This window comes from Gorilla gorilla, chromosome 13, assembly GCF_029281585.2.
Source record: "Gorilla gorilla gorilla isolate KB3781 chromosome 13, NHGRI_mGorGor1-v2.1_pri, whole genome shotgun sequence".
Lineage (NCBI taxonomy): Eukaryota > Metazoa > Chordata > Mammalia > Primates > Hominidae > Gorilla > Gorilla gorilla.
The window spans coordinates 30,512,661-30,534,738 of record NC_073237.2 but is presented as its reverse complement, the minus strand read 5'-3'; the positions used below and the strand labels follow the sequence as shown (position 1 = coordinate 30,534,738).

The following is a 22,078-nucleotide window of genomic DNA, read 5'->3' as shown; positions in this document are numbered from 1 at the left end:
GTTTCACTGTGTTAGCCAGGAAGGTCTCGATCTCCTGACCTTGTGATCCACCTGCCTCGGCCTCCCAAAGTGCTGGGATTACAGGCGTGAGCCACCACGCCTGGCCAAGATTTTTTTTAAGTTGTTTTTTTTTGTTTTTGCGGGTTGTCTCTCAGTGGATTTACAGTAATTCAATGGTTTAAAGTTATAGTTGATCCTTGAAAAAAACAGGTTGAACTTCGAGGGTCCATCATACGTGGATTTTCTTCTGCCTCTGGCACCCCAAGACAGCAAGACCAACCCCTCTCTTTGCCTCCTTATGATTTTCTTAATAAGTTTATTTTCTCTGGCTTACTTTATTGTAATAATATAGCATATAATACATATACAAAATGTGTGTTAATCGACTGTATGTTATCAGTAAAACTTCTGGTCAAGAGTAGGCTATTAAGTTTTTGGAGAGTCGAAAGTTATATGTGGATGTTTGATTGTGCCAAGTGGAGGGGATTGGCACTCCTAACCCCAGCGTTGTTACAAGGGCTATTGTATTTAGAATGATGTGTACCTTTGAGATTATGCCACCAAGTGGACCAATTAAGAGCTACTGGTTTTTACTTGATTTTTATGGACTGCTTTTTGTAAATTTAATTTTGTTTTGTAATGATATTGTTAAAATTAAAACTTTAGAAAAATTAAATTTAGCAGAAATTAATTGAGCAATGACCAATTTGAGAATCAGGCAGCCCTCAGAACCAGAGGAGGTTCAGAAAGTATCGTTCCACAAAGAGGCCAGCAGGACGCATAGAAAAAAAACAGAAATGAGATACAGAAACAGCTTGATTGGCTACAGGTTGGCCTTTGCCTTATTTGAACATGGGCTGATCAGTTGACCACCTGTGATGATTGGCTGAGACTCAGTTATTCGTTACAGAAGTATATTCCTAAGTTAGGCTGTGAGTTCAACTGCATACTAAGTTGGGTTGCAGTTCATTATATAAGGACTCAAAATAGGGAGACATCTTTAAGCTAAATTTAATTTCACAATATGAAATATTTACTTGGTTCTAAAGTCAAATTTATGAAGTAAGATGTTTCCAGAGATGTCTAGATTCTATCCCTGTCTCCTCTATCCTATTTATTTCCTCCACCATAGGTAACATCTTTAAAAACCTCAATTGTTTTCATTCCCATTATTTTGAAAATTTAAGAAAATATGTATATATATTGAAATTACCACCATCTTTCTCTTTTTGGGTAAAAGACAGCATACTGTATAAATTCCTATCCATTTTTTTTCCACTTTATAATGTATTCTGGAGATCACACCACAGATGTATATAGAGTTCTTCCTTATTACTTTTGACGATTGTATTAGCATTTCATTGCTTTGTTGTGTGAAAGTTTTTGGGAAGCCACTGTTTTGGACTAGCTTCACGCACTAGGCCCCAGCAGACCAGACCGAACCAGAATGGAGTCGTTTGTGCTAAGTACCACACAATCAAACTGAACTTTGAAATGGGCCAGTTTCCCAAAAAATAGGAAATTCCCTTAAGTCTGAGTCAGTGAAACAAGGAAGTTTCTTCTGCTTTAACCCTAAAAGTAACTTTGAAAAGATGAGTCCACTTTTTGTTCGGTTTCTGCTTTCTTCAGCCCCTATTTGCCAATAAAACCAACCGCCTCTGCTCAGCTGATCAGAACACTCATTCTACTTTATAGAATGGGGTGTTTTCTGATTCTAGAATCACGAATAAGAGTCAATTAAGATTTTAAACTAATTCGTTGTAATGCTGTCTTTTGACTGTTGTACTACAATTTATTCAAGCAGTCCTTTATTTAGGAATTTGGGGGTAATTTCCAATATTTTGGTATTATGAATCGTGCTGAATAGTCGTGCATGCTCTTTCATATTTTCACCACACGTATTTTTGGGTGAAAGCATGAATTCATCTATGCAATTTTGCTAGATATTAAGCTACTCTTTTCACTATTCCTGTACAGATGGAGGGACAGATGAGACAGCTGCCCAGGGCACTTCAGCAGTTACTGGCATAGCTGGGATTTGAACTGGGATGTAACTATTTTCATACACTCTCTAGGTCATTCCAAGGTGGGAGAGGCAAGCAAATAATTTTGAATCTGGCCAGCATATTCACTGAAACACTTATGCTTATCCTTCCTCCTCCCAGCATACAAGTTCTTCCTTAGCAAAACCTCCAGTCCTCTAATTTAGCATACTCTCGTCTAATCTGTCACTTTCCTCAGGCCCCACAACTACGAGTACTCCTTGTCCCCACCCGGTCCTAATTTGGTCGGGTATAGCGGAGGTGGGCGTAGAGAGAACTGGAGGTGGAGACCTTTGTGCATGCCCAGACACTGCTTTCCTCGCGAGGAATCTGGGGCCCCTGCAGAGGCGGAACCAGGATGTGACGTAATAACCGCGCGCGGCGCGCGGCGTTCCCGCAAGGTCGCTTTGCAGAGCGGGAGCGCGCTTAAGTAACTAGTCCGTAGTTCGGGGGTGCGCCGTGTCCTTTTGCGTTGGTACCAGCGGCGACATGACAGGGTACACTCCGGATGAGAAACTGCGGCTGCAGCAACTGCGAGAGCTGAGAAGGCGATGGCTGAAGGACCAGGAGCTGAGCCCTCGGGAGCCGGTGCTGCCCCCACAGAAGATGGGGCCTATGGAGAAATTCTGGAATAAATTTTTGGAGAATAAATCCCCTTGGAGGAAAATGGTGAGTGACAGACCTCTCCGGTCCCCCCCGACACACCCCACTGCTGCCGGCAGCCTGAACACTGAACGTCCGCTCCCTGCAGCCACACCAAGGACTGATAACGCTCAGTGCTCTGGGACACTGGCCAGTCCCGAGAGTCCTCCTGGAGTCTCGGGAGGCAGGAGTCCAGGAATATGTATGGCTTTGAGAGAATCATGCCTTTTACTGTCAAGTACAGTGAGACGGGGGCGAATTTTAATACTTAGGTTTTCCAGGACGCTGCACATTTGGTTATCTTTTGACTGTAGAAATCTTCGCTCAGAATAATAACCAAGGACTCGCTAGAATTAAAATTCTGTGATTTAAGTATTTGAGGACATTTGTCTAACTTTTAAGTGTGAGGTTCTAGAGACCAAGTAACACAGTATCCAACCACCAGAGGGCACAGCCAGCCCCTAGCTGATGGTACAGCCCCATGTGATCCCCGTAAAAGACAGGGTCCTGTTGGTATGCCTTGTGAGTCACGTTCAAGAGCTACCTTTCTAAACTACCGTTCTGTACTTTTAACACAGTGTTTTATTAAAAAATGACATTTTGGGCTTTGAAGAAAATCACTCATTCAAGAACTTTATTTTCAAGGCCTCTGGGTATTTTCTTGAGGACTGTTATGGATGATAAACATCTCAGAATTGCTTTCAGTTACCTGCAACACTTACTGATGACAGGATAATAGTAGTAACAATAGTACGTAGCACACGGGTGCTTGCTGTGTGCTTGGCACTCTACTGAGGGTTTTACATGTGTTACTTCATTTCTTTATTCCTGTAAGGTAGATATTCCTAATCCTCATTTTAAATGTGAAGAAACTGAGGCCTACAAAACTTCATTGATTTGCTGGTGGTCAGGGAGCTAGGAATTGAATATGAGTTCATATTGTAATCAACATGTATCTGTTTCTTACTGTGCTACAAAGTCTAGTGCAGTAGAATTGTTGAAAATTTTTCTGAGAAAGTGGTATTGGATACTTATTTTATGGTGGTAAAATTCAACTCTTCTCCCACCCTTTGTATCCCTGACATTATCGGAATATTGGCAGTCACTGATTTAAAGTTGACATCCCATCCATCAGCAAGTGATATAAGGAAGTAAATAAATAATAATGTGTCGAAGTTCACCTTACCTTACTTTAATTTATTCTTTTATAATCATATCTGTTATAATTCTTAGATTCTGGATTGTCCCTTCCTTGAATGGATAGGTGTTTTTTAATCAAGTTGGAAGACATGGGAAAGTTCCACTTTTAGTTCTTTTTTAAAGTAGTGTTGCAGAGGGCATTTTGGAGTGAGTTTGGGACACCCCGTCTTAGTATGTAAAACGTCCTTTTTCCAGCATTGGCGTTGTCAAGGTTGTCTGCCTTATACCTAAAATGATGTGAGTGTCATTGATCAATAAATAAGGGAGATGACTATACCTGAAAAATTCTGTAGGTTTGATTACTCTGGTTAAATACATTAAAATTATTCTTTCATTATTTTGCTATATTTTATCTTTAACAAACTTATAATAAGGATATTTTTAGAAGTCTTTAAAAATCTATAAATGCCTTGTTATAGTCTTGCAAAGTACTGCTTAAGCATTTTGGTCTGGACTTTGTAAGTATCTTCTAGCGGACTCTGCATTTACTAAGAATATTTGAGTAGATGAGGTTACCTACAGACTATAAGAAAATATGTGCCATTTAGAGTTTTGTAAAATAGTCATGACATTGTTACATCATTGATGCCTTTTGTTCTGCCATAAATATAAAAAATGGGATATGTTTATTTTGTGTATGTGTTTTTCCCCCAGGTCCATGGGGTATACCAAAAGAGTATCTTTGTTTTCACTCATGTACTTGTACCTGTCTGGATTATTCATTATTACATGAAGTATCATGTGTCTGTAAGTATGTCCTTTTCAGAATTTATTTTTAATATTGTCCAAAATTACTTTCTTTGTGGCTATCTTACCCTACTTAGTGGAAATAATCTGCCACTTATAAACAGATTTTGAAGTACTTTGAATTCTCTTAGGTAAAAGGTTTAATGAAAGTTACATAATTGGGTATAGTTTTTAAAAAATATTGTCACTAGTTTACAACTTGAAATGGATTTCCTCATAGAAATTAGTATTTAAGTGATAAGAATGTAGTGACCTAATAATACTAGGGTAAATTTGGGGTCATGAATAGGAAGGGAGAAAACAATTCTGCTCCTTTTTAAAAACCTGTATCTCATATAAGGTAAAAATTCAAAATAGACAAAGCTTATCTTTGTCATCACCCAATTTCTGTTCCCTTCATTTTATCTGATTCTTCACAATTTTTATTTATTTAGAACTCAGGATGTCCAGATGCCTGCACTTTTTCACTGATACAGATCTTGCATGGGCTGACTGAACTGAGCCAGTTGTGGTATTTTAAAGGCTTGGTCTGGTGCAGGGTGTTGGATCCCAGGCAGAATGAGAAGGGCATGCATTTTGGGAAGTGGCGTGGCAGAGGGAGCAGTGGTGACTGCGTAGCCTGAAGTGTTGGAACACGAAAGAGTGAGGAGGGCATTCGTATACCAAGAGAGGGGTGTTAGATCCTCAGTGGGTTGCAGGGGAGGAGGGTGAGCACATCTGTTTGGGGAGCAACAGTGGCAACAGCCTAGTATAGGATATTGGTACCTGAGCAGAGGGAGGAGGACATCTGGAAGAAGGATGGTATGAGGCAGTGAGGCAAGTGGTAACTCAGAGTAAGATGTCAGAACCTGAATGAGGTGAGGCAGGTATTAATGCTAGGATGTGGTTGTGGTGACAGGAGATGGGTTATATATATAGGGAGATTGGCCAAATACAGGCATACCTCAGAGATATTTCAGAATTGGTTGTAGAACAATGCAGTTCCAAAAGTATTCTTTGGTTCTAGACCACCAAAACGAGTTACACAAATTTTTTGGCTTCCTACTGCATATAAAAGTTATGTTTACACTGTGCTGTGGTATAAGTGTGTAATAGCAGTATGTGTAAAAGAACGATGTATATGCTTTAATTTAAAAATACTTTATTGCTGGGCCATGTGTGGTGGCTCCCACCTGTAGCCCTAGCACTTTGAGAGGCCAAGGTGGGAAGATTGCTTGAGGCCAGAAGTTCGACCAGCTTGGGCAACATAGTGAGACTCCATGTTTCCAAAAAAAAAGAAAAAAAAATAGCTGGATGTAGTGGTCCACACCTATAATCCCAGCTACTCAAGAGGCTGAGATGGGAGGATTGCTTGAGCCCGGGAGGTCGAGGCTGCAATAAACTGTGATTGCGCCGCTGCACTCTGGCCTAGGTGCCAGGTTGATATGCTGCCTTAAAAAGAAAAAACAGGCCGGGCACGGTGGCTCATGCCTGTAATCCCAGCACTTTGGGAGGTTGAGGCGGGTGGATCACGAGGTCAAGAGATCGAGACCATCCTGGCCAACATGGTGAAACCCCATCTCTACCAAAAATAAAAAAAATGAGCTGGGCATGGTGGCGGGCGCCTGTAGTCCCAGCTATTCGGGAGGTTGAGGCAGAAGAATCACTTGAACCTGGGAGGTGGAGGTTGCAGTGAGCTGAGATCGTGCCACTGCACTCCAGCCTGGCGACAGAGTGAGACTCCGTCTCAAAAAAGAAAAAGAAAAAAACAAAAACTTCCTTGCTAAAAAATGCTAATGATCATCTGAGCCTTAGCGACTGTGTATGATCTTTTTGCTAGTGGAAGGTCTTGCTTCCATGTTGATAACTGCTGACTGATCAGGGTGATGGTTGTTGCAGGCTGGAGTGGCTGTGGCAATTTCTTAATATAAGATAGCAGGCGGGGCGCGGTGTCCCACACCTGTAATCCTACCACTTTGGGAGGCCAAGGCAGGTGGATCACGAGGTCAGAAGTTCAAGACCACCCTGGCCAAGATGGTGAGACCCTGTCTCTACTAAAAATACAAAAATTAGCTGGGTGTAGTAGTGGGTGCCTGTAATCCCAGCTACTCCGGAGGCTGAGGCAGGAGAATCGCTTGAACCCGGGAGGCGGAGGTTGCAGTGAGCCGAGATTGCACCACTGCACTCCATCCTGGGCAACAGAGCAAGACTCCATCTCAAAAAAAAAAAAAAAAAAAAAATATATATATATATATACACACACACACACACATATATATATACACATACACATATATACATATATATATACGTATATAAGTATATGTACATATATATACATATATATATGTATATGAGACAACACTGAGGTTTGCCACATCGATTGACTTTTATTTTCACGAAAGATATCTCTGTAGCATGAGATCCTGTTTGATAGCATAGCATTTTACCCACAGTATAACTTTCAAAATTGGAGTCAGGCCTTTCAAACCATGCCGCTGCTTTATCAACTAAGATTATGTAATATTCGAAATTCTTTGTTGTCATTTCAACAATGTTCATAGCATCTTCACCAGGAGCAGATTCCATCTCAAGAAACCACTTTGTTTGCTCATCCAAAAGGAGCACCTTCTCATCTATCAAGCTTTATCATGTGATGGAGGCACTTCAGTCACATGGTCAGGCTCCACTTCAAATTCTAGTTCTTTTGCTATATCCACTACATCGAGTTCCTTCCTGCACCGAATTCTTGAACCCCTCAAAGTCATCCACAAGAGTTGAAATCAACTTCTTCCAAACTCTTGTTCATGTTGATACTTTGACCTCCTCCTGTTAATCACAAATCTTCTTAATGGCATATAGGATAGTAAATTCTTTCCCAGAAGATTTTCCATTTTCTTTGCCTAGATCCATCAGAGGAATCACTATCTTTTTTTTTTCTTTTTGAGACAAGGTCTTGCCGTGTCACCCAGGCTGGAGTGCGGTGGTGCCATCTCGACTCACTGCAACCTCCGCCTCCCAGGTTCAAGCAATTCTCCTGCCTCAGCCTACCAAGTAGCTTTTGATATGAAGTGAGAAACATGCAGCTCTTTCTTTTATTTGAACAGTTAGAGGTCATTGTAGTGTTATTAAATTGGCATAATTTCAATATTGTTGTGTCTCAGGGAATAGGACAGTCCAAGGAGAGGGAGAGAGGTGGGGAATGGCCAGTTGGTGGAACAGTCACAACACACAACATTTACTCATTAAATTCACTATCTTATATGGGTATGATTTGTGTTGCCCCTAAAATTTGTAGTAGTAACATCAAAAATCACTGAGTGCAGATTACCATAACAAATATTAATATAACAATAGTGACAAAGTTTGAGGCCAGGCGTGGTGGCTCACACCTGTAATCCCAGCACTTTGGGAGGCTGAGGTGGGCAAATCAGCTGAGGTGAGGAGTTCAAGATCAGCCTGGCCAACATGGTGAAACCCCATCTCTACTAAAATACAAAAATTAGCCGGGCTTGGTGGTGCACGTCTGTAGTCCCAGCTACTGGGGAGGCTGAGGCAGGAGAATCCCTTGAACCTGGGAGAAGGAGGTTGCAGTGAGCCAAGATCGCACCACTGCCTGGGTGACAGAGCGAGACTCCATCTGAAAAAGTTTGAAATATTGGGAGAATTACCAAAATATGGCACAGACTCGTGAAGTGAACACATGCTGTTAGCAAAATGGCACTGAGTTTCTGGGATCGGTGCCCGGCCCATGCCAGTTTTGCAGAGCACACCCGGTGTAGACCCCTGTGGCTGGGGCCTGGACCGGTTTGAGTAGCTGGCCAGCGGGTGCCACTGCCTGCGGGACCTAGAGGCGTTGAGGACATCTGCAGTGCTCCAGAAGCCCAGGACCGTGAAGCTGCGGGGCCCTGTGCAGCCCGAGGAAGTTTGGCATGGCGGGCAGGAGCTGCCGGGAGATGCTGCGCAAGGGCTACCTCTGCTTCTAGCTCCCTCGTACGAGGATGGCATGGAGCTGACCGAAGCGTCCTCGACAATGCCGAGCTGGTGCTGCTCCCCTCACGCCAGGCCTGGCAGGGCTATGTGAGTGACATCGGGTGCTTCCTCAGTGCTTTTCGCCTGCCGCACGCGTGGCTCATCCAGGCCGCCCGGCAGCTACTGTGTGATGAGCAGGCCCCCGCAGAGGCAGAGACTGCTAGCCGACCTCCTGTACGTCAGCCAGAACGTCACAGCCGACACCCGGGCTGAGGACCCGCTGTGGTTTGAAGGCTTGGAGTCCCGATTTTGGAATAAGTCTGGCTATCTGAGATACAGCTGTGAGAGCCGGATCCGGAGTTACCTGAGAGAGGTGAGCTCCTGCTCCTCCATGGTGGGTGCAGGGGCTCAGGAGGAATTCCTGCGGGTCCTCCGCTCCATGTGCCAGAAGCTCCAGTCTGTGCAGTACGACGGCAGCTATACAACAGAGGAGCCAAGGGTGGCAGCCGTCTCTGCACACCGGAAGGCTAGTTCTCCTGCCAGGGTCCCTTCGACATTGACGGCTGCTTGTCGAGATACTCCATCAACCCCTACAGTAACAGGGAGAGCAGGCTCCTCTTCAGGACCTGGAACCTGGATCACATAGTGGAAACAAAAACGCACCATCATTCCTACACTGGTGGAAGCAGTTAAAGAACAAGATGGAAGAGAAGTGGACTGGGAATATTTTTATGGCCTGCTTTCTACCTCAGAGAACCTAAAATTAGTGTTGTCTGCCATAAGAAAACCACCCACAAAACCAGCTATGACCCGAACAGAATCTACAAACCCCAGACAAGGTTGAAGAGGAAGTGGCCTGTGCGAAAGCGCCACTGACATATACACACCACATTCTCGTCTTTGTTCGAGGCCTGTTGTGGGCATAATTTTAACAGGTGCCTTTTTTTTTTTTTTGGTCACTCCAGTAGCTCCTGGAAAAAACCTTAAAAAATATTTCCAGCAAATCTGATTTCAGTACATTTCTGAATCATTGTTTGTTTGTTTGTTTTTTGTAGATGGAGTTTCACTTTCGTTGCCCAGGCTGGAGTGTAGTAGTGCGATCTTGGCTCACTGCAACCTCCGCCTCCCGGGTTCAAGTGATTCTCCTGCCTCACCCTCCCAAGTAGCTAGGATTACAGGTATGTGCCACCATGCCTGGCTAATTTTTGTATTTTTAGTAGAGACAGGGTTTCGCCATGTCGGTCGGGCTGGTCTCGAACTCCTGACCTCAGGTGATCCACCTGCCTCGGCCTACCAAAGTGCTGGGATTACAGGCGTGGGCCTCCGTGCCTGGCCTGAATCATTTTTTGTACCTTCTGACAGCCCAACTTCCAGAGGACAACTTTGGGGTACTCACTGGATGTCTTGTGAGTCGTCAGTAGGGATAAGAATTGTCCTGAGCTGAGGAATTCTTCTGTTCTCTGGTTTTACCAGTATTTGGTTTGCTCATGTGGTGTGGTCACCATACTAAAACGGTGTCATGGCTGAAGTTAGCCACTCTTGTTTGAGGGACAAGTTGTTTATGCATCAGCTGTCTGCTGGATTTCCATTTCCATGGCAAATGGGCAGCTCCATCCTTCTTGACCGTTCTAAATGCCCAAAAGAGAGGTGTCATGCTTTGGGGGTAAGATGTTTGTACTCCATAAAGAACATAAAAGGACATTCACTGCTGAATTTTTTTCTTTTTTTTTTTTGAGACAGGGTCTCACTGTGTCTCCTGGCTGGAGTGCAGTGGCGCGATCTCGGCTCACTGCAACCTCTGCCTCCTGGGTTCAAGTGATTCTCCTGCCTCAGCCTACCAAGTAGCTGGGATTACAGGTGTCCACCACCATGGCTGACTAATTTTTGTATTTTTAGCAGAGATGAGGTTTTGCCATGTTGGCCAGGCTGGTCTTGAACTCCTGACCTCAGGTGTTCTGCCTGCTTTGGCCACCCAAAGTGCTGGGATTACAAGCGTGAGCCACCGCACCTGGCCTGCTGAATTGTTTATAATGGCAAAAAGTAGGAAACCTCCCAATGTCTATGAATAGGGCCATAGCTATTATGTCGAACCACATGAAACTGCCGTTTTTCTAGGCCAAAAATGGTGAGCGATCGTTAATTTCATGATTCAACTTGATACATTTACATAGTGCAAAAGGATGTTGCAGTTTCAAGCTTTTATGAAGAAAGTGTTTCTGTGTAGAAACTGGAAGCTGTTCAGTGCACTGGCAGCTGAACCCTGCTCCTGCTCCATTTATCAGAGTTACTATCATCTCAGATAATATGGAGCTCATGTCAGCAGTGCAGGTGGTGAATGCGCAGAGACAATCTGGAAGGAAACACGCTGATCTGAACAGCAGTAATCCTGGGGGACATGGGGGTGGGACTGGATTACAGAGGACTCATTTTCTAAATCATGTATTTTATGATACTTGAATTTTTTTGAAATGGGCATTTATTTAATGACATGTTATAATGTACTTTTTTTAAAAAAAGTGTAATATTTGAATTTTTACATTTGTTGTGTAATCAGAAGCAATAAAGATTTTTCAGAAAAAAGAAAAACGGCACTGATAGAGTTGCTTGTCTCGGGGTTGCTAAACCCTTCTATTTATAAGAAAACACAATATATGTGAAGTGCAGTAAAGCAAAGTGCAATAAGGTGAGGTATGCCTGTGAGTACATACGTTGATGATAAAGGGACACAGGATTCTCACTGCCGGAAAAGGGAGTTATGTATGTGAAAAGGAAGAAAAGTTTGTGGTGGTAGAATGGAATTGGAGGTACTGGTGTGAACTCATGGTTTTTAAAATGTATTGATAGACCTAGAAATAGATACAGATGTAAATGTGGATGTGTGCATGTGTGTTTGTGGGTACATATTCTCTAGCTATGTCCACTGAGAGGACCTGGAAACATTGCCACTCCTCAGTAATTAGCACACTTAGAAGCTAGGTCTTATTTTCTAAATACAGTTATGCACTGAAAGGACCCAGAGCTCAGAGCAGTGGCCAATTCTAGGGCGGGAGGAGAGAAAGTATAAGATGAGCTTGGAACATATTATTGTGCCAGAAAGTAAAGAAGTGCTGAAAGAATGATGGGAACATATTTCAAAGGACACAGAGTCAGCTTGCAAGGACTCCTGCCTGGGCAGTTTGAACTTCAAAATAAATAATGATAGTAATAGATGATAGTCACCTGAATAAAATGAAAATCCATGCGTGCAAACTGATATAAATAAGTGAATTAATAAATGGGTAGAAAAGAAAGCTTTTTGATGCAATAATTTGCTGAATGATAGAATTAAAAAAATTACCATTTGAGAATCATCATAGTAATATTTAATTCAGCTAAGGAACATCAAAGGATGCTAACATTAGTCTGGGCACAGTGGCTCACACCTATAATCCCAACACTTTGGGAGGCTGAGGTGGGAGGACTGCTTGAGGCCAAGAGTTTGAGATCAACCTGGGCAACATAATGAGACCCCATCCCTCCAAAAAAAAAAAATACAAACCGAATAGTCCCACCTGTTCAGGAGGCTGAAGCAGGAGGATCGCTTGAGCCCAGGATGTGGAGCCTGCAGTGAGCTATGATTGTGCTGCCCACTGTACTCCAGCCATCCTGGGTGACATAGTGAGACTCCCATCTCAATCAAAAAAAGAAAATTAAAAAAAGAGGATGCTAATACTAATTTTAAAATACTTATCCTCAAAGTATTTAATTTGTTACAAAGAGAGAAAGAGTATCTTTGTAGTAGAGAAATCTGGCAGACGCCACCTTAGTCAAGGGGTCTAAATTAACATTATTGATAATGGGGCAAACTGAAATTATGTGTTACTTGATAGGCTGCAATAAGAACACAGCATTACTTTTGTGATATTCCTGCCAAAGGTGCATAACTTGAATGTAATTTATTGATTAAATTCATATGAGGAAACAGAAGATAAACCCAAACTGAGGGGCTGTTCTCCATCATTATTGGCATTATACCTTCAGAAATGTCAAGATCATGAATGTTAAAGAACAGCTTTAAGATTGTTCCAGATTGAGGAAGAATAAAGAGATATGCCAACTAAATGCAATTCTTCATTAATAGGCATAATTGCATTATCTGTAAGAACAGTGACGGTGTTGGCAGTCAGAATTTTAAAGAGCCTGCACAGTCAGTGGAGAACATGTCATGTAAGGGGATTTTCTGATAAGTCCAAATAATTATTGAGACAATTGAGAAGATTTGAATGGATTTTTTAGATCAGGTAGAGATAGTAATGTATGAGTGTTAATTTCCTGATCTTGATAGTTGTATTGTAATTATTTTAAGAATATTGTCTTTGTAGGAAGTATACTAGAGTAATAAACTAGTCAGCAATTTACTATAAAGTGATTCAAGGAAAAAATTATTTTCATTCTTGCAGCTTTATGTAAGTTTAAAATTATTTCAGAATAAAGACAGAAGTTAAGGACTGTCTAAGAAATTATAGATAATCCGGTGAATGTTGGCTTTCTGTTAGCCTATTGACAGAAGAGTGAAACAACCAAAATTTTGGGGGGTTTTCAGAACACCCCTGCCCCCAACATAACTTATTCTCTTTGATTGTGTTCTCTATTGATTGTGTAGACTCTTTAAAATTCTGATTGCTGACATCTTTGTTCCGTGTACTAAGCAGATTAAGCCCCTTGATTAACAAGTACGGAGTGCCTAGCATGTCCTCTTCCTTTATTGCTATAGAAAGAATATACAAGACCAAATTCCTGACCTCAAAGACTTTATAGTAAATTTGGAAGATAGGTATAATTTGGGAAAGAGTATGGAGGAAAAAAGTTAATTCCTGTTAAAAGCAAACATATGGAGTCAGTAATGAACGTGGCCGTATGTACCTAAGACTGAGGAGCTGACTAGAATGGAAGATCTGTTGACTAGGTAGCCTGGGACCAATTTATGGAAGGTGTTGAAAGTTAGATAGAAGAAGTTGAACTGCATGTGATAGGCAATGGGAAGCTTTCCATTTTTTAATGGGAGAGTGACTTGATGAATGTGATACATTGAGGAAAACAAAGAAAAACATTGAAATGGATGGTGAATTGAAGGGAAGAAAGTTCTGACAGCAGGGCAGATCAGCTGGAGGCCATTGCGTTTTAGTAGATGTCAGTTGAGAATCTGGTTAGGGTGAAGATAGCAGGGATGAAGAAGAAAAATAAAGCCAGAGACACATCTAAAGGAAGAAACACCTGCAGTTGGTGGTTGATTAAGTTGGGGATAAAACCAAAGTTCACAGTCATTTATGACTGCAAAATCTCTAGCCTTGGAAATTACAAGTAGGGTATTGGAAGGGAGGGCTTTCTGATGATGGGATAGAAGTGAATATTTTAGACTGGGTGCGGTGGCTCATGCTTGTAATCCTGGCACTTTGGGAGGCTGAGGCGGGTGGATTGCTTGAGCTCAGAAGTTCGAGACCAGCCTGGGCAATATGGTGAAACCCCATCTCTACTAAAATACAAAAAAATTAGCTGGGCTTGGTGGCGTGTGCCTGTAATCCCAGCTACTCAGAAGGCTGAGGCAGAAGAATTGCTGGAAACCAGGAGGCAGAAGTTGCAGTGAGTCGAGATTGGGCCACGGTACTCTCCAGCCTGAGCGATATAACGAGACTCTGTCTCAAAAAAAAAAAAAAAGTGAATCTTTTAGGAGCATGTGCTGCCATGGCAGTTTTGGAGATGTCCAAGTGGACATGGCCTGTCTTATGTGTTAGAAACATGAGATTATTAGTTCTAAGAGGAATTAGAGTTGGGTTAGGGGATTTTCACATTACAAACCAACACAAACTCTCTCTACAACTATTAAAAAGGGCTAAAAATTTATATATCTAAGGGTGAGAGAATAGTTTGTATTTCTGTTGTTGATGGGCTTAAAAAAACTTTATGTTCATAAAAAGGCTACTTCATTTCATTATACATCTGTTATGTTTTCACTATTTTGGCATGTAAGACCCTAGAGAAGAAAATATATTACTTTCTGTCAGTGAAAGTTTAACATCCAAGAGTGATTTTTATGTGCAGAAAGAACTGGTTACAGTGACTTAAAATACAGATTAATATTTGGTTCTTGAGTTTCAAATATAAAAACATAATTTTTTCCTAATTCTTTAAATTCAGTTTTAAAATTCTATTGAACTATGCATCTAGTAAAATAAGAATAATCTCCTTTGTTTTTACTATCTTTGGATTAACTGAAGTTGAACTCTTCTGAAACAATTCCATTTACAAACATAGCTAAATTCTGTTAAATATTTTAAATTGTATTTATACATTTTGTGTGTGCAGTTTTATTTCGAAGTATTTATATGGTAAATTTATGATTCTAAGAAGTAATTTTTTTCAACCTAGAATCACAAATCTAAATCAATTATGCATTTTAACTAGAATCCTAAACCTAATTTTTTAAAACCTCTGTTAGCCAGATTATCTTACACATTACAAACTCTAATCAACAGAATGTATGGAATGCAGCAATGTTTTCAGAACTTTTAAAAGTTGACACATTCACTTATTTATACTCTGGGTTTAACTTACTTTATCATATCTAAATTTAACTACCTTTTTCTGGGATCGAAAAGACATTTCTAAGAGAAGCAAATTTAACAAACTGCAGTCACTAGGTTGACAATTTAATACAGTAATGTGGTTGCTTATCTGAGGGTTCACACTTCCAGGTGATTTTTCCTGAGCCACAGATGGACATATTTAAACATTTTGTGTCAGTAGAGGTCCCAGAGCCACTCACTTACCTTACTTTTTCTCTTGATTTTGGTAGATAAAGGATTGCATCTTCAATAAGATTGCAACCAGTTTGCTTCAGCTCACTCCTTTGCTGCCTAATTGAATTCTGCATCTCTCAGATGACTTTTCAGTGTCTTTTTGCCTTTTAGCACGTAAAGACATTTTAAAGTGCTCACATTGTATTCTGAGTTTCTCTCATGTTCCAGTTCTCTATGCCTCATATCATGCCAATAATCTTTTAAATTTTGGGCAGTGGTATCTTGTGCAGATGTATATGCATAAAAAGTACATGTATTCAACAATTACTTATGTAGTACCTCTTATGTGCAAGGCACTGTTTTAAAGACCAGGATACAGCAGTGAACAGAGCAGATTGAGTCCCTCCCCTCAGGAAATGTTTAGTTTTAGAGACTGGTAATAAATATATAAACAAAGAGGTATATTATGTTATAGGAGAACAAGTCTATAGAAGAAAAATTAAGCAGGGTAAAAACTAGAGAATGATAAGGCTTGCTATTTTAATTAGGCCTCTCTGAGGAAGTGATCTTTGACGACAAACCTAAATGAAATGAAGATACAGGTCAAGCAGTATTTAGGAGAAGAGCATTTCAGGTAGAGGAATCATGAAGTACAGAGGCCTTGAGGCACAAGCAGGCTTGACTGAATTGGACTCCTAGGAATGGAGCCGCTGTGGCTGTGGTAGAGTAAGTGAGGGAGAAAAGACTGGCTTTTTCTCTAAGAATTATGAAATTTTGAGCAGAGTGACATATCTTAAAAGAATCAGTGTACTCTGCCTTGAAGTGTGGAGAATATAGACTGTTTTCATTTGCATAGGAGGGCACAAGTGGAAGCAGGGAGGCTAGTAGGTGCTGTTGTGGTAGTTGAGGTGAAAATATGATAGAGGCTTGGACAAGGGTGGTGATGAGAACCAGTTGGATTCAGGGTGTATTCTTAAGATAGAATTAACAGGCTCTGCTGAGGAGTCAAGGTTTCTGGCTTTCATAACTGGGGGAATAAGAGTGTCATTTACTGAGATGGGGGACATGGGGAGGAACAGTTTGGGGATGGGAGAAGTTAAGTATGGGACCTGGTTAAGTTTGAGATGCCTATTTGATAGCTAAGTAGAGATGTTGAGTAAACAGTTGGATATGTGAATCTGGAGTTCTGTGAAAGTTTGGAGCTTAAGTTAAAATTTGGGGTATGACCTATTTCTTATTTTCAGAAGAAACTCTTAACACCATAATTAACACAGAGTTAACTTTTATTACAGGAAAAACCATATGGCATAGTTGAAAAGAAGTCCAGAATATTCCCTGTAAGTCTTAACACTTCTGATTTTTCTTTTGTTTATTGTTTTTCTCTCTCCTTTTCTTCCCTTTCCAAGCAATTATTAGATTAAAACGTTCTTTCCTTCTCACTTTCGGTTTAAGTCCCTGTTTTGTGTATTCTTGTAAAAAACAAAACAAAACAAAAAAAAACAGGAAGAAATACCGTGAGGTAGCAATTACAGTTCAGATGGGAAGTGAGCACATTTATTTTCAACCTGGCTGTAAAACATGTTTTGTGACCTTGATTTTCCTAAGGGGAGTTGAAAGTACCAAAAGTTTTTCACTGTGTCCTGTTTCATGTTGGGTAAAGAGCTTAGGGCATGAGCCTAAGCAAACATCCATGCATGGTGACAGCAACTGAATTTCTGTTATTAATTCCAAACTCTCATGTCCTATGGCTTTGTACCTCATTTTCAAGATTTGACCTTAAGTTCTCCATCTGTGAATTTAATATCCACTAATGAGTGTTTTAAATTTTATACTATGGGCCGGGCACAGTGGCTCACGCCTGTAATCCCAGCACTTTGGGAGGCCGAGATGGGTGGATCGTGAGGTCAGGAGATCGAGACCATCCTGGCTAACACGGTGAAACCCCGTCTCTACTAAAAATACAAAAAATTAGCCGGGCGTGGTGGTGGGCGCCTGTAGTCCCAGCTACTCGGGAGGCTGAGGCAGGAGAATGGCGTGAACCCGGGAGGTAGAGCTTGCAGTGAGCCGAGATTGCGCCACTGCACTCCAGCCTGGGTGACAGAGCGAGACTCCGTCTCAAAAAAAAAAAAAAAAAAAATTTATACTATGAATGTGTGAGCTATAGTACTAATTTGAAATGAGTTATTTTAGCATTAAAAGGTGACTCAGTAGTCAGTTGGTATTTACTAGCTGTTTGTGAGGTTATTGTTTAGCATAGTAGAATACATACTATGTTCTTGCCTATTTCTAGTCACAGATAATGAACTATCCTAACTCAAAAGTACACAATTTAAATAACAAAACAGTGTGATTCTTGCTTTAATCAAACGACTTAGTCACAGTAATGATTATCTGTTGCAACAGGGGAATTTTAGGAAGGGCCACCAAAACTGGCCAGCGGTCCCAGTTGGAACGCTGGTTTAAGAAATAGTTGGGGGAGGGGCCAGGCGCGGTGGCTCACGTGTGTAATCCCAGCACTTTGGGAGGCCAAGGTGGGTGGATCACAAGGTCAGGACTTCGAGACCAGCCTGGCCAACATGGTGAAACCCCGTCTCTACTAAAAATACAAAAATTACCGTGCGTGGTGGCGGGCACCTGTAATCCCAGACTGAGGAGGCTGAGGCAGGAGAATTGCTTGAAACTGGAAGGCGGAGGTTGCAGTGAGCTGAGATCGTGGCACTGCACTCCAGCCTGGGAAATGAGTAAAACTCCATCTCAAAAAAAAAAGGAAAAAGGAAAAAAAAAAGTAGGGGGGTATCGGGGGCTCATGCCTGTAATTACAGCACTATGGGAAGCCGAGGTGGGTGGATCCCTTGAGGCTAGGGGTTCGAGACCAGCCTGGCCAACATGGTGAAACACCATCTCTACTAAAAAAAAATACAAAAGCCAGGTGTGGTGGTGCACGCCTGTAATCCCAGCTACCTGGAGGCTGAGGCACAAGAATTGCTTGAACCTGGAAGGCAGAAGTTGCAGTGTGCGGAGTTTGCGCCACTGCACTCCAGCCTGGGTCACAGAGTGAGACTCTGTCTCGGAAAAAAAAAAAAAAAAGAAGTGGGGGCCAGGTGCGGTGGCTAACACCTGTAACGCCAGCACTTTGGGAGGCAGAGGCAGGTGGATCACCTGAGGTCAGGATTTTGAGACCAGCCTGGCCAACATGGTGAAACTCCATCTCTACTATTAATAAAAATACAAAAATTAGCTGGGCATGGTGGTGCACGCCTGTAATCCTAGCTACCGGGGAGGCTGAGGCACAAGAATTGCCTGAACCTGGGAGGCAGAGGTTGCAGTGAGCCAAGATTGCGCCACTGCACTCCAGCCTGAGCGACAGAGCACCCTGCCTCAAAAAAAAAAAAAAAAAAAAAGTAGGGGATTTCTCCTTTTGTTTTATTGTGTAACATTGATGTGTGCTACAGCCTAGGTAGTCTCAAAATAGGAAATTATCTTGCTGGTTTTTCCAGTTAGGCAATTTATATTTATTTAGTCTTCCATTTATTCCACTTAAATGTTAATTTATTTTGCCATTTACTGTTCAAAGGAAAAGGAGAGCTCTATTCAGAAGACCATATCAGGGATCCTGTAGCATTTCTCATATTTCTGTATTTTTTGCCACTGTGGTTCTTTCTTGTTTCTGTGCCATGACCCCTTTGAGGAACTGAAGAATGCTCATTGTATATATGTTTAGAATAGGACAAGTAATAACAAACTTCCAAATCTCAATGGCTTAACAAAACAGAGGTTTATTTCTTGTTGACATCACAGACTACTGTGGATCAGGTGATCTTCCTCAATCTTACAGCCGTGCCTGTCGAATATGAGGTTCCAAGATTGTGATACAAAGATACGGCAGGATGTCTCAGGGGATGATTTTTAGGATCTAAGCTTAGAAGTAGCTTACATCACTTCTGCTCAAATTCTGTTAGCTAAAACTCACTCTCATCTTCCCAAATATTATCTGTGTGCTCTTTGCTATTTCCCAGACCCCTGTTCATGGAGTTTCTGCTACATTCCATCTTTCTAGTCACCAAACAGCTCTTGGCTTCTTTCTTTACCCATGCATAACACACTTAGTCTCTCTCCTTAGGGAGAAATCCCAAAGTCCCATTCCATCACTGCACCCGGCCCCAAATCCATGATCTCCAGATGATGTAAAATAGTATGTCAGGTTTATATATGACTTCTGTTGATCTGAGGATCAGTGAACTAAGAAGACAAGTTAACTGTATCCTTGTCCCCCAACCACACCCATTGTTCAGTGGTAGAATTTGGATAGCATAGTAGTCACTGGTTCTTGGCAATCCTGAAATCTCACTCCTAACCCATGTGTGAGAAATTACTTGAATGGCCACTGATTTTGTTTTCTTGAAAGAACACCTTTATCCATAGTTCTTCCTGGTTCCTGGCTCTGTCCAGGGGGTTTGTTCTTTTCATTATCTACCTAGACCACATCTAAATGGTATTGGGAAGCATGCCCTCCTTAGGGGCTGTATGGGCTTCAGAATCTGCCACCTGCTTGCAGGAGGTTGAATGCCAGAGGTTATTTTAATTTCAAACATTCTGGCAGGATTTTGTAAACTATATGTTTGGTTTGTCCATCCATTTCCCTTAACATTTAGAAGCATGAAAAGAAAAATATTTGGTAGACATCTAATGTGTTTACTTCTAGTCAGTTTCTCATGCCAGTATCTGTTTTTCCTATACACAGTTACCAGCTTGTCTCATTTCTTTGTCCTTATGCATCTGCCTTTCTCACCTCTGTGGCAGCTATGTGGAGGCCATCTGAGGCAGACTGGTTCAAAGGCTACCTTCATTTTAAACTGATCTTTGCCATAGGGCTGTGTCCCTCTGTTTGAGTTTTATTGGGCTTCTGTTGCTCAGATTTCTTGTGTTAACTTATTGTTTAGGAATTCTGAAGTAGTGTGATTTTCCAATACCACAAGGTCCTGATTTTTTATTTATTTTTTAGATACAGGGTCCTACTCTTGCTCAGGCTGGTTTTGAACTCTGGGCCTCAAGCAGTCCTCCTGCCTTGGACTCCCAAAGTGCTGGGATTACAGGCATGAGCCACCATGACTGGCCCAAATTTTTAGATTCTATTAACTTTTTTTTTTTTGGTCAGGAACAGAAAGTCTCTAGCATGCACCAAAGTGTTCTCTCTTCCTCTCCATTTTTATGTCGCCTCTCAAATCAGCCACTTTTTGCCTGAGCTCATGCTTCTTAAAGTACATTCCCAAGGCATCCAAGGATCCCAAGGATCCAAACACATACTATAACTTTTTCTCAGCTACTTCTTCTAGAACCTCAAGTTCATTAGGCAGTCAGCTTCCAAGTTATAGGAGATATTTTGCTAAATAGTTTGCCACTGCCTTTTGTTTCCATCTTTATCTTTGCTACCAGACTGCTAAGCCAGTGCCCTATAGCTTGATTTTTTATTACAGCAGCATTAGTGCCACTTCAAGGCAATGATTTCTATTGGGATAATGCTAGCTGTACTAACAAATTGTTGCCCAAATGTATAATGGCATAAATATAATATATTTATTTTTTCATTGGATTATAATCCTGAGCAGTACCAGGTCAGGGAATGGCAGGGATTGGGGTGGGTATGGGGACAATTCTACTCTTCCCAGTCATTCAGGGACTGGCAGGCTAACAGAATCTATCTTAAAACACATGGCTGAAACTGAAATTGAATAATCTGTCTTAAAACTATACAGCTTGTCAGTGGAGGTTCCAAGATTCTTACCACTTGGTTCTGGCTTCAATGCCCATGCCTTTTTGCCCACATCTATATCAAGAATTGAAAAGACACCTGGACCAGTTGCCTAGCCAAAGTTTGTATTCTGTATTCGGTATGTAAGCCAATCAGAAAACTGGTGATTGTGTAACACATTCAGTTGCTGGGAGTACATTACCTCCTTATCTGGAACTGCAGATGTTTCCTTGCAACTTCTTTCTGGGGCCTCCATTTATTGGGGTCATACAAAATAAAAGATTATCCCTTTATCACTTAGAGAACACAATTTTCGTGCCCTTTTTGATTATTTTGTTTCTGAGTGAAAATTTCCCTATTATTTCACTGTACCTTAAAATTTTGAATACTGATTGTTCAGATTTAGTCAGCTTCTACTTTGTCTAGGGTCCTTTTAAAGGGAATGCCAGAACTCAAGTACATTTTCCATGTGAGATCTGATGAACACAGAACAGAATAGAACTATCACCTCTGTAGACTTAAGATTTTTGTACTAACTGTATCTTTGTTTTCCTAGGGTGATACAATTCTGGAGACTGGAGAAGTAATTCCACCAATGAAAGAATTTCCTGATCAACATCATTAAAGATTATGTAAAAAGTTAAAAGGCTTATGAGCCTAAGTTTGTTCCTATATTACCATATTTACTGAATTTTCTGGAAAAGTAACTTTAATAAAGTTTAATCTCAGAAATTGTCATATTTGTTTTCAAGCATTGTACAATTTGAGACTCTTGAGTAATTTAACAATAAGTAAAAAGTGGACATGCTAAACAAATATGAGAGACTACCTACTTTTTCCGGTCATTCTTGACTTGGAAAACGGTATGGAAAAGTATTTAGTTACATTTTTTTTTTTTCTTACACAGTACTTACACTAATTTGGTATCAGGGTATGCAACAGTGAAATATCACAAACAAATGTAAGAACAG

At 41.2% G+C, this 22,078-nt stretch overlaps 1 protein-coding gene and 1 pseudogene across 2 annotated transcripts; both read left to right on the top strand.

Annotated features, from left to right (window-relative positions):
• The first annotated feature begins 2,405 nt into the window (after positions 1-2,405).
• On the top strand, positions 2,406-21,845 carry NDUFB6 (NADH:ubiquinone oxidoreductase subunit B6). 2 transcript variants are annotated; one of them, NM_001279763.1, is made up of 4 exons: positions 2,532-2,711; positions 4,539-4,631; positions 16,651-16,695; positions 21,664-21,732. In NM_001279763.1, the coding sequence occupies exons 1-4, from the start codon at positions 2,532-2,534 to the stop codon at positions 21,730-21,732; spliced, it is 387 nt and encodes a 128-aa protein (NP_001266692.1). The 2 variants fall into 2 exon arrangements, with proteins under 2 accessions (XP_030870037.1, NP_001266692.1); XM_031014177.3 differs by lacking the exon at positions 16,651-16,695 and having other exon boundaries at positions 2,406-2,711; positions 21,664-21,845.
• Positions 8,288-14,647, top strand: LOC129524571 (DNA fragmentation factor subunit beta-like; annotated as a pseudogene).
• Positions 21,846-22,078: the final 233 nt, after the last annotated feature.